Genomic DNA, 15,286 nt, shown 5'->3' with positions numbered 1-15,286 from the left:
TGCCTTGGGGCTTCGGCTTTCTGCCCTGGGCCCCAGGAAGTCTAACGCTGGCCCTGCTTGGAGGACCCCCTGAAACCTGCTTGCAACCCCCCAGGAGGCCCCGAATCCCTGGTTGAAAACCATCGGTATAGACCTGGGTTCAGTTCCCTGCTCTGCTGAAGCCTTATGATAAATCCACACTACAGATTAGAGAATCTAGGCCCTTGGACAAGTCTCTCTGGGCCTCAGCTCCCTCATCTGTAAAATGGGGATAATAGCACTATCCTACTTCACAGGGTATGTATGGGGGGAGGCAGGGTATTGAAGAAGGTGAGGTGATTGGATACTATGGCAATGTTTCCCCATTAGACAAACACTTAAAAAGACCTCACAACAAATTCTACACACATCATTTTTGTTGTTAAAAAAATATACTTTCTGAACACCAGTGATGATTTTCAAACCTGGCTTATTCCTTAGGTCTCACCAAGATCTACAAAGTAAGCCATGGTGGAACAAAATTTAGTCAGGCCTTTTGAACTTTTGCAAGGACATTTCTGATCAGAACACAAGAGGAAGAGGATTTTCCTGTCTTGTTCTCTTTTTCACATGCAGAAAGAACTTCAATCTTGCTCAAACTTAAAAAAACCCAACAATCACAGCTGGGCTAAGCCCAAGCCTGGAAAAATTTATCCCCAAAGGAATCTGGTTCAGAAAGTTATAAAGTAACTGGGGCAAGGGAGGGCGTGATAATGGAAGTTTAATCTCAATTTGTGTGTGCTGCCCCCACCTGCTGTAAGAGACTCCCGCTGCTAGTGGCAGGGTCTGTCAGGCCCTCAACTTGTATTTTGTCTGTGTGATACACCTCTCTCTAATCCATGGAGTATATTTATACCAAGCTGATGGCTCCCCTCCGGGGTCTTACCAGCACTAATTGTCTTTTTTCCAGGCCTTGGCCCTTCTGGGCCCTGTTGATGAAAGAAATACTTGCTCAGCCTTTACGTCAGTGCAGCACAGATACAAGCTACTTAGCATTTGCTAAGTCATTTAACACCCCTTGCCTGAGGTTTTATCAACCGCTGGGCTGGCTTGCTTCAGTATCGAGGGTGGGTTTCCAAAACACAGGCCAAGCTGTCATAAACACCCAGGCAGCCTGGTTCCCTAGCAACATCAACACCAGGTTTTCAGGACCAGCTGTGGGGTTTACAACAGCAGGAGGTGTCCCTGAGGCTCTGATTGCAGGCGGGGTGTGTGTCAGAGGTAGCTTATCTCTGTTTACTCCTGCTGTAGAAAGCTATAGGGTAGGGATACGGTCCAGAGTGACCCAGACAAATTAGAGGATTGGGCCAAAAGAAATCTGATGAGGTTCAACAAGGACAAGTGCAGAGTCCTGCACTTAGGAAGGAAGAATCCCATGCACTGCTACAGGCTGGAGACCAACTGGCTAAGCGGCAGTTCTGCAGAAAAGGACCTGGGGATTACAGTGGACGAGAAGCTAGATATGAGTCAGCAGTGTGCCCTTGTTGCCAAGAAGGCCAACGGCATATTAGGCTGTATTAGTAGGAGCATTGCCAGCAGATCGAGGGAAGTGATTATTCCCCTCTATTCGGCACTGGTAAGGCCACACCTGGAGTACTGCGTCCAGTTTTGGTCCCCCCACTACTGAAGAGATGTGGACGAATTGGAGAGAGTCCAGCAGAGGGCAACGAAAATGATTAGAGAGCTGGGGCACATGACTTACAAGGAGAGGCTGAGGGAACTGGGATTATTTAGTCTGCAGAAGAGAAGAGTGAGGGGGGATTTGATAGCAGCCTTCAACTACCTGAAGGAGGGTTCCAAAGAGGATGGAGCTCGGCTGTTCTCAGTGGTGGCAGATGACAGAACAAGAAGCAATAGTCTCAGGTTGCAGTGGGGGAGGTCTAGGTTGGATATTAGGAAACACTATTTCACTAGGAGGGTGGTGAAGCACTGGAATGAGTTACCTAGGGAGGTGGTGGAATCTCTATCCTTAGATTTCAGAGTAGCAGCCGTGTTAGTCTGTATCCGCAAAAAGAACAGGAGTACTTGTGGCACCTTAGAGACTAACAAATTTATTAGAGCATAAGCTTTCGTGGGCTACAACCCACTTCTTCGGATGCATATAGAGTGAAACATATATCTTGACAAAGCCCTGGCTGGGATGACTTAGTTGGGGTTGGTCCTGAGTTGAGCAGAGGATTGGACTAGATGACCTCCTGAGGTCTCTTACAACCCTAATATCTATGATTCTGTGTTGAGGCAGGGATGAGAAGGGAGGATGGTCCAATAGAAAGGGTATTGGGCTGGGACTGAGGACACCTGGCTTCTGTTCCCTATGCCTGGTGTGATCTTGGGCAAGTCACTTAAACTACCCTGTGCCTCAGTTTCCCATCTGTACAATAGAGCTAATTCTTTGCTACCTCACAGCGTAGGTGGTGAGGACAAACCCATTGATCAGATACCACAGCAGTGAGGGCTGTGTAAGTACCTACATAAAAATCAGGTAGGTAGATGTAACACGAGTCAGTAGCAGGGAGGAGAAATGGGTTTAGAGTGCTGCAGGCCTGACCAATTCTAAAATCCTGACTTGTACATGCCCCACAGCCTTCCAGAGTCATCACATGTACTTGCCTGTGTGTCACAGGCCCTGGACTACGAACAGTGATTCACAAGTGGTTCCTGGTCAAGGCCATCTCTGAGATACTTGTATTACTGTAGTGCCTAAGCACCCCCAATCCTGGACCAGGACCCCTCTGTGCTAAGCAGCGTACAACCAGAATTGAAAGACAGACAGCCCCTTGCCTACACTAGCTGTGAAGTTTCCAGTGGCTGTTGCATGTGCCATGCCAAGCCAAGGTGGCCGCAGCTTTGTTGCAAGGGCCATTTCCCTTTGAGCTGCTGGTGCGCCGAGCAGAGTGAGGTCAAAATGCAGCTGTCCTTCCCCTCCAACCTCAGCACTGACCAGGTGCAAATGAACACAATACTGACACCTAAATGGCATGCCCAGAGCAGCCTTCAAAGCATCAGCCACTGACAAAGACAAGACAGAGGGACGATAAAGGATGCCTGCTTAGCACAGCGAGAGCCTGGGTTCCCCATCCCCACTAGGTGCATCAGAGGCAGTAGCAGGCTTCTCAGAGCCCAGTCAATGTGCCTCAAGCCTGTATTGGATGTACACTGGGGTGGGGGCTATGTGAGGGACAGACAGGCTCTGTGGTCCATTCAAGTCACACTGATCCCATCAGCAAGGGAGCCGGTGATTAGGGCAGCTTGTGTGACAGAAGCATTCATGTACTGACTGAGACCGTGTCCTGCACAGACTCATTGTACAGAGGGCACCGGCCTGCTGCCAGGGGGGAAGGCTGAGAAACAGGCCCACAAGGCAGGAGAGCTGGCTTCTACTCCCTGCTGTACCACACTCCCTTGGAGACCTTAGGGCACATCTCTTCGGCTCTTTGCCTCACTCTCCCCACTACAATGCAAGTGTAGCACATTATCTGCCACAGGGGAGGCTGAGATGCTTCCCAGGCAGGGTTCTAAGTACAAGGTGTCATTAGTAGCTAGCGCAGGATTGGCCCTACATAACTAATTCACCAACTACTGACTCAGTTCTGGTTCTAGGGAGGTAGGCCCCTACCTTTGAGGGCTGGCAAATCCTCTTGCTTCCAACTTGTCTCCCTCCCACGCTGCTGGTTGAAGACTGACCAGTGCAGACTGCACAAGGCAGCCACGAAGGAATGTGCAGCTAGGCCGGTTCCAGCTGGAATGGTCTCAGCAGCTGCCAACCACCCTGAAACTATTTGGACTGCTGAACCCAGAGCCTGGATTTGCCCAGCAAACACTCCTTGGGAAGCTGCCCTGACCATTTATAACCTAAGCGAGCCTGGACGGGCTAAATGGGAGGCAAGACTCTCCCAGCTCCACCGCTAGCTCCCCTGACTCATTCTCCCTGAGCAGAGCAATAGCTGCATGACGGCAGGCAGCAGCCAGGCATAGCTCCCCACACAGGGCCCAGGAAAGGCTAGTGTCACTGCCTCCTTTTGCTGTCTGACATCACCCCAGATCCTCTCCTACCTGCTTCATTGCAGCCCCCACAGCGGGAACAGCCTCCTATAGATACTCCTTCGCGGTGGGTTTTGGAATGATCTCTTCCTGCTGGCTGCTTTGTGTCATATCAAGACAAGCTCTTCAGAGACAGAAAAGTGTGTGTCTGTGTGTCTGTCTGGAAAGCACCAAGTTTGGGGCCAGGTTCATCCCTGCTGGCTAAGCTCTGCCTGATGCTCAGTCTTTGGCTATGTCTACACTACACAGCTTTTAGCGCCATGGCTGTGCCGCTAAACGTCACGCACTGTTGCTCTTCCGCTGACAAAAAACCTCTACCCCCAACGAGCGGCGTTTGACAGCGCTCTCCTGCCGACAACGCGCTATTCACACTGGCACTTGTTGTGGCAAAACTTGTGTCTTTCGGGGGAGGGGTGTTGTCATTCAATTGCCAGTGTAGACATAGCCTTAAGCACTCCAGTGCCCCAGGGTGGACTATCACAGCATAGCCAGTGAGGCATGCCAGCACCCTCTGGCTTGGCATTTTGAAGACACTCTCTCTACGGCTAACTTGATTTAAGCTTTGAGTATCCTCAAGGCTATAGCACTGGGCTTCTGCTGTCAGATAGTCCCTGTGGCCATGCAGATGGATTCCATTTCAGTTCATAGCAGAGGGGCTGCTTCCTTGAAGCAGGTTAAGAGGCTGAGTTGCCTTCCCCCAACATTTAGGTGCTGTGAAGACCCCAGAGATGGGGGAGCCTCATAACAGGTCACAGAACTTAGCCCAGGGAGTTCTGCGTATGGTGGAACTAGAGCACAGGCCTCTAGCACCTGAGTTGGAGCAACTGCAATTCCTAGCTCCGCTGCTTTGTATTCGATTCTTGCCAGGGATGTTTTAGGCAAAGGCCTCTCTGCACCAGTTATGGAGACCCTTCCCTAGACCGAGGTATTTCACTAGGTTTCCACAGACTGGCACCTATTGGCATCAGGAGGATGGACAGATACAGAGCAGCATCACCCTCGCCCCGCCACTCTCACTGTGGACCCTTTCTTATCCACTGTGATGTCAGAGGCAGAGAAAACCCAGTTTGGCTTTCAGAGCCCAAGTGTTGCGAGAGGCCAGAGTCTGGGAATGCCCTCCCTTCCCTAATGAGCACATCCTAATAAGAACAATGAACAACTTTAATCTTGGTTTATGCGGATTGTTCTGGACTGCGGGGGTGGGGAGGAGGTGCCTGGGACTGAAGGGATTGCTGTGCCATTATAGGAGAACAAGCCTGAAGAAAGACTAGAGCGGAATTTGGCCAGGACACGAGGATTAGCCACCCAGACTAGTGGGAAAGCAGCCTGGGAACTTGACCACAGATGGTCAGAACCTCAGCTGTTACTTCCTGAAGCTCACCAGCACCCACCACCACTCAGAGGAGAGCATGCCCCCTATTGAGTCACCCATCCCAAGTCCTGCAGCACCTAAAAGCTCCCCCAGGGCCAAGGCCTCGCCCTCCTTATCTTACCAAGGTCTACCCACAGCACAGCCCTAGGCAGCATGGCTGCAGGTACACGTATCATCAGCTAGCCGGTGGGGGCACACTAGGGTGACCAGATGTCCCAATTTTATAGGGACAGTCCCATTTTTTGGGTCTTTTTCTTATATAGGCTCCTCACCCCCATCCCGATTTTTCACACTTGCTGTCTGGTCACCCTAGTGCACGCACATAGAGGAAGCAGCCTGACTGGCGCCCTGTATGCCAAGAACACACCAAGAACCTGCGTTCTGTAGATCAATACAGTATTTATTCACCTTCCCTCAGTCAGGGCCAGGCCAGGCAGATTTGGTTAGGAGGCAGGGATACCCCCACCTGCATTAGGACATTCACAGCCGCTCACGATAGACTAGACACAGGAGGAACACACAGCAGGAAGCTGGCTCCATCACATGGCGAAGAGGATGAGGAAAGCCACCATCAGGCAGAAGAGCCCCATGGCCTCGGAGAGTGCAAAGCCCAGGATGGCGTAGGAGAACAGCTGCTGTTTCAGGGAAGGGTTTCTATGAGGGGAGAAAGAAAGCACCAGTCAGTGAAGCACGTGGGAGCATTGTGAGCATCCCCCATGCTGCCGGGCTGGGCACGGCAGCCCAAGAGTCAGATACACCAATGTGCATTGCCAGCTCCTAATGGCCCATGAGGTTCTTTGCTCTTGATCAACCCCCTCTGGCTGAGTCCCAGGACAGTCTCTGAAGGGAGCTAGGCACAGCTCCTCTTGGCCAGAGGGAGAAATCACTCCAACGCAGAGTCATGGGGAGGTGGGGAAAGTCCCAGATCTCCCATGCCATAGAACTGCCTGGGAGCATTCAGGCTAGTGCAGTCCCAGCCTCTCCCACCAGGGGGCACCGTAGTGATTGCTGGCTGCAGAGATGCTCCCAGATGGGTGAGCCCTAGATTCACTCCAGAGGGGTCTTTACATTCAAGAGTCCCAAATTCATGCATCTGACAGGCGTGTGATGGTCTGAAAGAACCCTGACTTGGTGCCTACACCTGTCCCCTGCTCTCTCAGTGCTGGGCAACAGCATTGGGATTAGCACGTAGAGCTGACAAAGATCCCAGTGTTATGGGGTTAGGGTAACAGGGTAAGAAACCAAAACCCACCCTGATCACTAGAGAGAGCCCCACAGCAGGAGGAAGTGGGAAAATCCCATTTTGTTTCAGAGGCACCAACAGGCTCCTTGGGACGGCTCATGTTGCTGAGGAGAGGATGTGAACTCAGCACCAGGCTGACAGCTCTGGAGACTCCACAGTAGAGGCACAGCAGCGGACAGTGCCAGGGCAAGCTTCCTCACTGTCCCCTACAGCATGCCCCACCCTGCCCAACGATGACCCCTCTAGTGGAAGTTTGGCCTCCACGGCCCACTCAAAAGCATCTGCTAGAACTGGCTGGGAGGGGGGCCTGCTCACCCATAAAGGATGGAACTGAAACCCACCAGATTCATTTGACCCACAGATGGTGGCAGATTTCAGGCTGGGTCTGAATCCGTGCCCTAGACAGGAAGGGCTTGATACCCAGTAAGAGTCCTCAGCTGTCCTGTTCCTACCCCAAATCTCCTGCTTATACAAAGGAATGGTCAGACCGATTTAGAAATGCTCCTCATGGACAGTTTACGGTCCCTTCCACTGACAGAGCCAAGAGCATTGGCCAGGACTGAGAGCAAAGCCCCAGAGGACTGTAACAGACTCGGCACTGTATCCGGGTTCAGAGGAATCAATCACTATTCCTTTTGAAGAGGACAACCACATAAGGAGCTGCCATCTTAACAGGCTGAGGCTGCACAGGAAAGCTTAAAGAATCCAAGTCCCACATGGATGCACAGGAAGAGCAGGAGACTGAGTTCACTCTTAACAGCCTTTCTGATGGGTCTTGCTTTCACTTGCAGCCCCGCTCTGAGGCTCGTGCTGGGAAGTCCTAGCCAGACGTAGTCAATTATTTTTTGTCACGGGTCCAAATTGCTTGGTCAAGGTATAACCAAGGTCCAGACTCCAGAGAAAATAATAAAAAAATCAATAATGATAATAAGTAAATAAAAAGATTTTGGAGTCCGTTCAAAAGCATCTGGCGGTCCAGATTTGGCCCGTGGTCCGCTTGATACCAGGGCTTTGGAGCGGAGCGTGGAGCTGGAGGTTTTTGCCTGGAGCTGGAGCGGAGCCGGAGCACAGCTCCAAAGCCCCTGCTTGATACCCCTATCCCAGGCCCTGCCTGCACCAGCTGTAACCACGCCAGGGGACAGGGTTAAAGCAGGGGAAGAGCTAACCGATACAGGCTCATTCCTTACCTGGCATAGCCAATAATGAGGCTGCCGAATACGGTTCCAATGCCAGCACCAGAGCCGGCTACCCCAACGGTGGCAGCACCAGCACCGATGAACTTCGCCGCGGTGTCAATGTCCCGGGAGATGGCGCTGGTGTGGACCTCCCGGCGCACGGCTTGGAGGAGGGCATTCTGGGGTGCTGGGGTGGAGCCGAGCTAGGATGAGTTGAAGGGATGACAGTGAGATTCAGCTGGAGATAGAGCTCTACAAGTGTTTTTAGCCCGCTCTCTACCAGGGCATGGCCATGGAAACATCTACACTGAGCTGACTAAGGACCACAAGAACCCAAGTTTCCCACATGGCTTGGAGAACTGACTTCATGGGCCTCTAGAGGGGTGAGGTTGTGAGTTAGGCTAAAGAGAGGGGCACAATTAGTGCAGTGAGCCACAGAACTGGGAGCCACTTAAATTCAGCTCTCACAGACCCCTTGTAACCTCAGACAAATTGCTTCACTTTGGTGCCTCGGTTTCCCCATATGGAGGGGCAATTCTGATCTCCCTGGGGTTTTAGTAAGAGAAGGCGCTGTGACTTGCTAGGCCTGGAAATGAATGCCTTAAAACTATTGTCGAGCTGGATTTCCAGCATTATAAAGCACTGGCCTAGAAGCATTCCTGAGATATTGGGCTTACAGCAGTCTAGTGCTCCTGCTGCACATACACCACCCATCCCCCCCGTCATTTCTATAGTGCCTTTCACTCAAAGGATCCCAAAGTGCTTTACACATTTTAATTCTAATACACGATCCTTCTGTGAAGTTCTTCACCCACCACTGAACTGCAGCCATGGCTGGGGTGGAATTTGGCAGCTGTTTTGCCATGTAGAATACTTCTGGTCAGGAAGTGACTTCTCAGCTGAGCCCACATGAGGAATTTGTGGGAGCAGACTAATTACAAGTTGAGAGCTGGCTGGGACTCCAGGGCTAACCTCCTTGCATGTGCCAGAGGATTTTTAAATGGCCACAAGTGGTCCCGATCTCACTATTACACCTGATCTGAAATACAGCTTGTAGCAGCACAGCGCCCTCTAGTCCCATGCTGGGGGATCGGTTCAGAGTTGACTCGTAAGGAAGAGCACCTCCTATTGAATCACCAATCCCTTTCCACAGGGAGAGCTTGCAGCACTGTTAACATGCTTTCTTCTGTTGCCCAGATTTTCCTCTTGCTTTACGATTCTCTCCTTAGAGAGTAAGCCCAGAAGCCTGAGAGAACGAGCTAGCCCAGCTGAGCCTCCTCGCCCAGCAGGGATCCCCACCCCCCAGCTTCGCTCTAGTCAAAGACTGCTATGGAGTGGAATATTTGCTCTGCACGCCCCCTGCTGGGCCCAATGGTTAAGTCAATTCAAGCTGTGAGGATCCTCGCCACTTTCATGGTCCAAGCTCAGCATTTTACCTCATCTGTCCTGGCTTCGGGCCTGCTCAGCAGGGAGGCAGAGACTGGTCTGCACAGCAGCCTTGAGCTGTTCCTCACCTGCAGACAGACAAAGTAATCACTCAGACAGAGGCAGTGCAATACAATCCCTACCCGATACCCAGTGCCAGCTTCCTGCAATAATCTGTCAGATCAGTTGTGCTGAGACTGGAAAGGAACTGGAGCAGTATTTCCCCCACCTTGCAGCTCTGCATTTATATAGCGCCCAAAGTGTGCCAGGCTCTCCCCCACTTGTTAGCTGGGGCTGGCCCAATGCAGAGTGACTGAATTATTTTCAGGGACACCAGAGCAGCTGTCACTCCAAGAGTCAAGACGGGATGTCTTCTGCAGTATATCTGCATGAAAGTCCCTCCGGTGGCCGGGTGAACGGCCTGATCCTGGAAGGGGCTGAGTACCTTCAGAAGTCAGGCCATGAATGCCCTGCAGCAGTTCTCTGGGTCAAATCCAGCTCTGGCATAAGTGGAAGCAACTGCCATAGACTCCATGGCTGAATGTGGCACTCCATGTCTCTGCCGTGGGGGCAGAGGAAAGGTAGCACTTTCCCCGAGGGCAGCAGGAATCCACACACTTGGTAGCAGCACTGGCATTGTGTTGCCACTTCCTGTTTTAATACATTCCAAACCAAACTTATTCTCAAGCAGAGCTTAATTTGTAATGAAAGAGTTGCCAGAGCTCACGCAATTTTTTTACTTTCATAACTGATGTGGCAAGCCCAGAGGTGCCGGGGCTATGAACTGCCACGCCCAGAGGTGCCGGGGCTATGAACTGCCACGCCCAGAGGTGCCGGGGCTCAGCCCTGGCACAAACTAAGCACTGTCCTCAAGCCTCTCTGTGTTCCCACAGCACAGTCCATGCGAAGGCAACACAAAGGATGAAGGTTACCGAATGCTGCCTCCTCATGGACCAGTATGGCCCAGGACAGTCCATCATGGAAGGTAATCCTGATCACTCTTGCCCATGGAGCTGGCTGAAGAACTAGTTACTCGCTAGTAACCATTACCTGGAAACCAGCCACAGTCAATATGAATTTATGCCCTACTGGAACCCCAACACAAGACTAACCCAGAAGGGAGGAGAGGGGAACTGAACCGGGAGACACAGGGACAGTCACTTACCCTGGGGCAGACACGCACCATCCAAGAGCCAACCCTCTCTCACTGAGGCCTTGTTCTAAAGTACAGGGAAAAGTCGATCTAAGCTACGCAATTTGAATTACGTGAATAGCATAACTCAAGTCAACGTAGCTTAGATCTACTTACCGCGGGGTCCACACTACGCGATGTCCTCCCATTGACTCCCCTTACTCTTCTCAATCCCGTGGAGTACAGGAGTTGACAGAAGAGCGATCTGCGGTCAATTTAGCAGGTCTTCACTAGACCCGCTAAATCGACCACCGATGCATCGATCGCCACAGGTGGATCCCCTGTTAAGTGTAGACAAGCCCTGAGACTCCTCACACTTAGATGGTAAATGGAGAGTGCCTCCCATTTACCATGGGATCACCTTATTGCTGGCACTTGCCACTCCAGGCCAGGCTAGATCAGAGTTAGCAGGAAGCACCTCCAGTTAATCAGTGTTTCCCTCCCCACCTGATGAAACAGGAGGCAGGGGCGGCTGTATTTGTTGTAGCCATCTGGACTGAACTCAGCAGATCAGAGCAGGGATTCACTTAGTGTCAGGCAACTGAAGCCAGGGTGAAACATGTAGCTAAGCAGGGTCCATCTACAGTAGGGCACTGTGGTAGGGGAGCAGGTCCCCACAACATAGCTCTGCGGGTCAGTGTAGACAAGAGTGTCTGAGATGTGCCACAGCCTTGGGTGGAGCAGAGCTCGAGGCATGGTTAGGGATCCCTTGACACTACAGGATCTCTGAAGCGTCTTGTGGGAATAACCAAGTCCTGACATGCGGGCCCTGAGGGCAGGCAGACTGGCACCAGGGCAGGGTTACTGAAAGCCAGCAGCCAGTTACAAGTCTAGTGGGTTGGCAGTCCCAACGTTGCAGCAGGCAGCTTAGCTCAGAAGGAAGTTTTATTACACCTCCAGAGACAGGAAACGCCACCCAGCTAATTAGTAGCAAAAAGGAAAAAGTTACAATGATCTGGCCTGTTGAGGGCAAGTTACCGCTAAACTAGGGTGCCGAGGGATTCATTGGTAACTGGTTAAGAGCCCCATTCATTTTGGATAAGATGTAGACAGCAGCTACCCTCATCTTTGATACTGAAGTGTGGTCTGTGGCGACTACAATTCCCAGCATGCACAGCATCAGTAATACCCACAGTCCTCACCTCCATATTGAAAATGAGGCTGGCCATGCAGCATATGCCATGCTTTAGCCACCCTTACTTTAAGCAGATACAGACTGACGTGAAATCCACTTTTTTTCCAACGCACTCCCCTAAAGGCAGAATGTCCTAGGAGAACAAGACTGGGAGTCAGGGCTCCTGAGTTCTATTCCTAGCTTTGCCGCTCACTTCATGGGAGACTGCAGGCACCTGCGTCTCACTTCCTTGTCTAGACAATGGAGATAGCACTTACCTATGTGGCAGGGGGCTGTGAAGATTAGCTAATATGTTGAAAAAGTATTGCAGAAATGCCTAGTATTAGAATGGATTAAAAAATGGGATTTTCCGCTACTCACTAGGGCAGGAGCCGAGACGAATTTTGCACAGGTATACATGTTCGGGGACAGCAGGGGGTCACAAAACTGGAAGAGAAACCAAAACACCACCACATTAGGAATCCACATTGCCCCACAATTTCGATCATTCACTGCAATAGAAACATGCTGCAAAGCGGGGGTGTGGGACTCCCAATGAATGTGCCAAAAGTTCAAAACAGTATTACCAAGGTGATAATATTGATCACGACAGATAACTGGGATCATCACAAAGAGGTGACAACAGCTGGGAGAAGGGGGTATGATAATTTACTGCACAATATCAGACGCACCAGAAAAGTTCAATGCTAATCCCATGGGTACCCACAAGGGGTTGAACAGTGCAGGCCACTGATGAAGACCCTGGAATGGAAGCAGAGCACAAAATCCTCAAGTATTTAGACTGTAAGATCCTTTGGACAGGGATCAGCTGTTCTCTGTTTGTACAGTGCCTAGCACAATGGTGTCCTGGTCCATGACTGAGGCTGTTAAGAGCTACCACAAAACAAATAAGGTAGGCAGCTCAGCTACAAGAGACCAATACCCACAGCTTGACTGAGCTTTAAAACACAGGCACCATACTGGAATGGAGAGTCAGATACGATGGGAAAAACCCATCAGGGTCCTGTGTCATCTGGTAGGTGACTGGGACTCAGGACATCTGGGTTCTACTTCCCACTGCTGCTCACTCAATCATAGGGAAATCACTCTGTCTCAGTTTTCCCATATGGGGATATAATTTACCTACTCTGTGTAGAGTGCAAAACTCAAGTCATTTGCTTTTGTAAAGAGCTTTGGAGTTTCTCAGGAGACAACAAAGCATCTTCATGCCCCATCCCCTGATCCAGAACCATCCTCAGGTTCTGGGACTCCTTCCAAGCCCCCAGTAGCAGAGCCCCCTTCATCCAGGACTTGTGTGGCTGAGCCAAACCATTCTCCAGGAGCACTTGCATTAAGTTTCCCTCAGGCTTCGAACACTCAGGGTCAAATAAGTTAGAGATAGGAATGGCCCATTAACTCCTGCACAAATGGTCAGTGACTCTCAGATCCCCAAGGTCATTTTCAATGTGCATTAATACTCTGCATGTCCCAAGCACTTTTCATCCAAGGATCCTCAAGCTTGTGATCGGCATTAGGGAGAAGCAGAGTCGTCTAGTGGGTAGTGCACTAGACTGGGCGCCTAGAGACCAGAGTTCTACTCCCAGCCCGGCTACTGATTGGATAAGCAACTTCGGGCAAGTCACTGCCCCTCTCATCCTGTGTGTTTAGACTGTAAGCTTTTCAGAGCAGGGGCTGTGTCTTCAGCACCCAGGACAACTGGGCCCTGGTCTTGGCTGGGACCTCTACTGTAATAAAAATGGCCTTGTGGGCCCCCTGCAATATAGGTCAGTATCACCTCCAGTCTACAGATAGAGACCAGACCCCTCTGCCACATAGGAGGCTGAATAATTAAAAACAAACGGGCAGGGCTTTGTCACTGACTTCTCAGCCATGGCTTCCCCTCTTGGGCACATGCAGCTCCTTGTTGCCCTAGCACAGTACTCCCTCCACTAGGAGCTCTGTGCTGGGGAAGGGGAGTTATTGCCGACTGAGATTTAGTCATCATTGGGGGGCCCCTTGTTTTCAGGCACCACTTGGCTAAAGAGACTGCAGGCTCCAGCTGGGTCTGTAAGGAGGCCGAGGTGCTGACAGCAGCCAAGACAACCAACAGATAAATGTAGGGCCACCCATTAGGCAACAAGCCACCAGGAGGCAGAGGCAGGGGAGAACAGGAGCCCTGGGGGTGAAGAGGGCTGAAGGATCCCAGACTTAGCCCAACATACAGCCACCTAGTACCCCTCCTCCCGGCCAGGCAGCCACCTCCCTCCCCCACAGCCCAACCCCCCCCCGCCCCAGTGAGACAGGGATCCCCCCACCCCCCCAGCCCCTTCCCCCACACCCCTCCCCCTTTCAACCCCAGCCCCTTCCCCCACACCCCTACCTTCGCCCCCCTCCCCTGCCAATTTCACCCTCAGCCCCTCCCCTCCCACCTTCTCCCCCCCTCCCTGCCACTTTCAACTCCAGCCGTCACCCCCAGCCCCTCCTCACTCCCAGCACCAGAGGCCTCCCCCGCGTCAGGCCGCCCCGCTCGGGTCGAGGACGCCGGGGGCCTCCTTACCCGGTGCTCGAGGAGGAAGGGCAAAGAGAGAAGGGTCTCTGCGCATGCGCGGGACCACAACGCGGCCCAGAGAGCGACGTCCGCGGCAGGCCGGAACTCGGCGGCAAACGAGGGGTATTAGAGGGAGCGGGTAGCGCCCAGAGCGTCCGCCCGGCAGGAAGGTCCCAGGAACAGCTAGTGCTGTGTGCCACAGCGCCACCTGCTGACTGGGAGGCGGTATTATAGGAGGGCGACGCGCCAGCTGCAGGCCCTGGAGCGGTACTACAGAGGGGAGAGCGCAGCGTCACCTGTTGGCCGAGGCTCAGTAGCACGGGGTGCAGCGCCCCCTACTGACCTGGGGGGATACTGCAGGTGAGTGCAGCATCCCCTACAGACCCAGGGCAGTACTGCAGGTGGTTGCAGCACCACTTACTCACCCGGGTTGATACTGCAGGAGGGCAGAGGGCATGGTGCCAACTGGTGGGCCAGGGCAGTACTGCCAAGGCTGATGCTGCAGCACTACCCTGTGGCCCAGGGACGGTACTGTGTGTGGAAGTACATCTGCTGGATCAGGCACCATCTGCATAATGCCATTTGCCCAACAGCAGCAGAGCTAACGCTTGGGAAGCAGTGCCCAGGTAGGGGGTATTTTCCTCTGGGGATTCCATACAATACCGGCCTCGTGACGAAACCTGGTGCATCCAAAAGGAAAAGAAAAACCAGAGTAAAAAAAGTAAAATCACCCTCCAGAATTTGAGTCCAAGACAAAGTGCTCCCAGCAGGGCAGGGTTATGCGTGTCCGTGCAGAAAGGGCTGAGCACATCAGGGCAACAGAGATACCCCTCCTTGTGCCCCCCTTCCAGGCCTGCTGCTTGGGTTGAGGTGGCATCTTTATAGAGACAAGGTGGGTGAAGTAATACAAGCTTTCGAGCTACACACCCTGCATAAATGGAGTCTTTATGGCAGAAACCTCCATTATCTGTAACCGACCACCCCTGCATGTGCTCCAGTTCTCCCCCTAGTGCTCTGAACTGCATACTGCAAACTCCATTCACTGACGTCAAAACCTGGGGTGTATGTGTTAAAGTTAGCCCCCTAAATTCCTATTTAGGCCCCTAAATGAGAGTGGCCACAGCTTTCACTGATTCCTGTAAATCAAGCCACTCATTT

General features: G+C 52.1%; 1 protein-coding gene across 2 annotated transcripts; it reads right to left on the bottom strand.

Moving 5' to 3' along the window:
• Positions 1–5,810: 5,810 nt before the first annotated feature.
• ATP5MC2 (ATP synthase membrane subunit c locus 2) lies at positions 5,811–14,205 on the bottom strand. 2 transcript variants are annotated; one of them, XM_024218239.3, is made up of 5 exons: positions 14,138–14,205; positions 11,962–12,027; positions 9,286–9,363; positions 7,862–8,052; positions 5,811–6,085 (listed from the first exon to the last, which is right to left on the bottom strand). In XM_024218239.3, exons 2-5 carry the CDS (start codon positions 11,998–12,000, stop codon positions 5,971–5,973), a joined length of 423 nt encoding a protein of 140 aa, XP_024074007.2. In that variant the 5' UTR covers positions 12,001–12,027; positions 14,138–14,205; the 3' UTR covers positions 5,811–5,970. The 2 variants fall into 2 exon arrangements, with proteins under 2 accessions (XP_024074007.2, XP_026516546.1); XM_026660761.1 differs by lacking the exon at positions 14,138–14,205 and adding an exon at positions 12,273–12,342.
• Positions 14,206–15,286: the final 1,081 nt, after the last annotated feature.

Source organism: Terrapene carolina, unplaced genomic scaffold, assembly GCF_002925995.2.
Source record: "Terrapene carolina triunguis isolate 2854851 unplaced genomic scaffold, T_m_triunguis-2.0 Scaffold836, whole genome shotgun sequence".
Taxonomy (NCBI): Eukaryota; Metazoa; Chordata; order Testudines; family Emydidae; genus Terrapene; species Terrapene triunguis.
The sequence above is the reverse complement of the archived record's forward strand: the minus strand, read 5'-3'. Positions and strand labels throughout refer to the sequence as shown.

Bases quoted from the DNA above. Each gene is read 5' to 3' on its own strand.
- ATP5MC2 (XM_024218239.3), bottom strand. From the start codon at position 12,000: ATGTATACCTGTGCAAAATTCGTCTCGGCTCCTGCCCTA. The intron at 8,053-9,285 runs GTAAAATGCTGA...AACTCATCCTAG, and splicing joins CCGAAGCCAGGACAGATGAG to CTCGGCTCCACCCCAGCACC. The intron at 6,086-7,861 runs GTAAGGAATGAG...CTCCCCTCATAG, and splicing joins CTCATTATTGGCTATGCCAG to AAACCCTTCCCTGAAACAGC.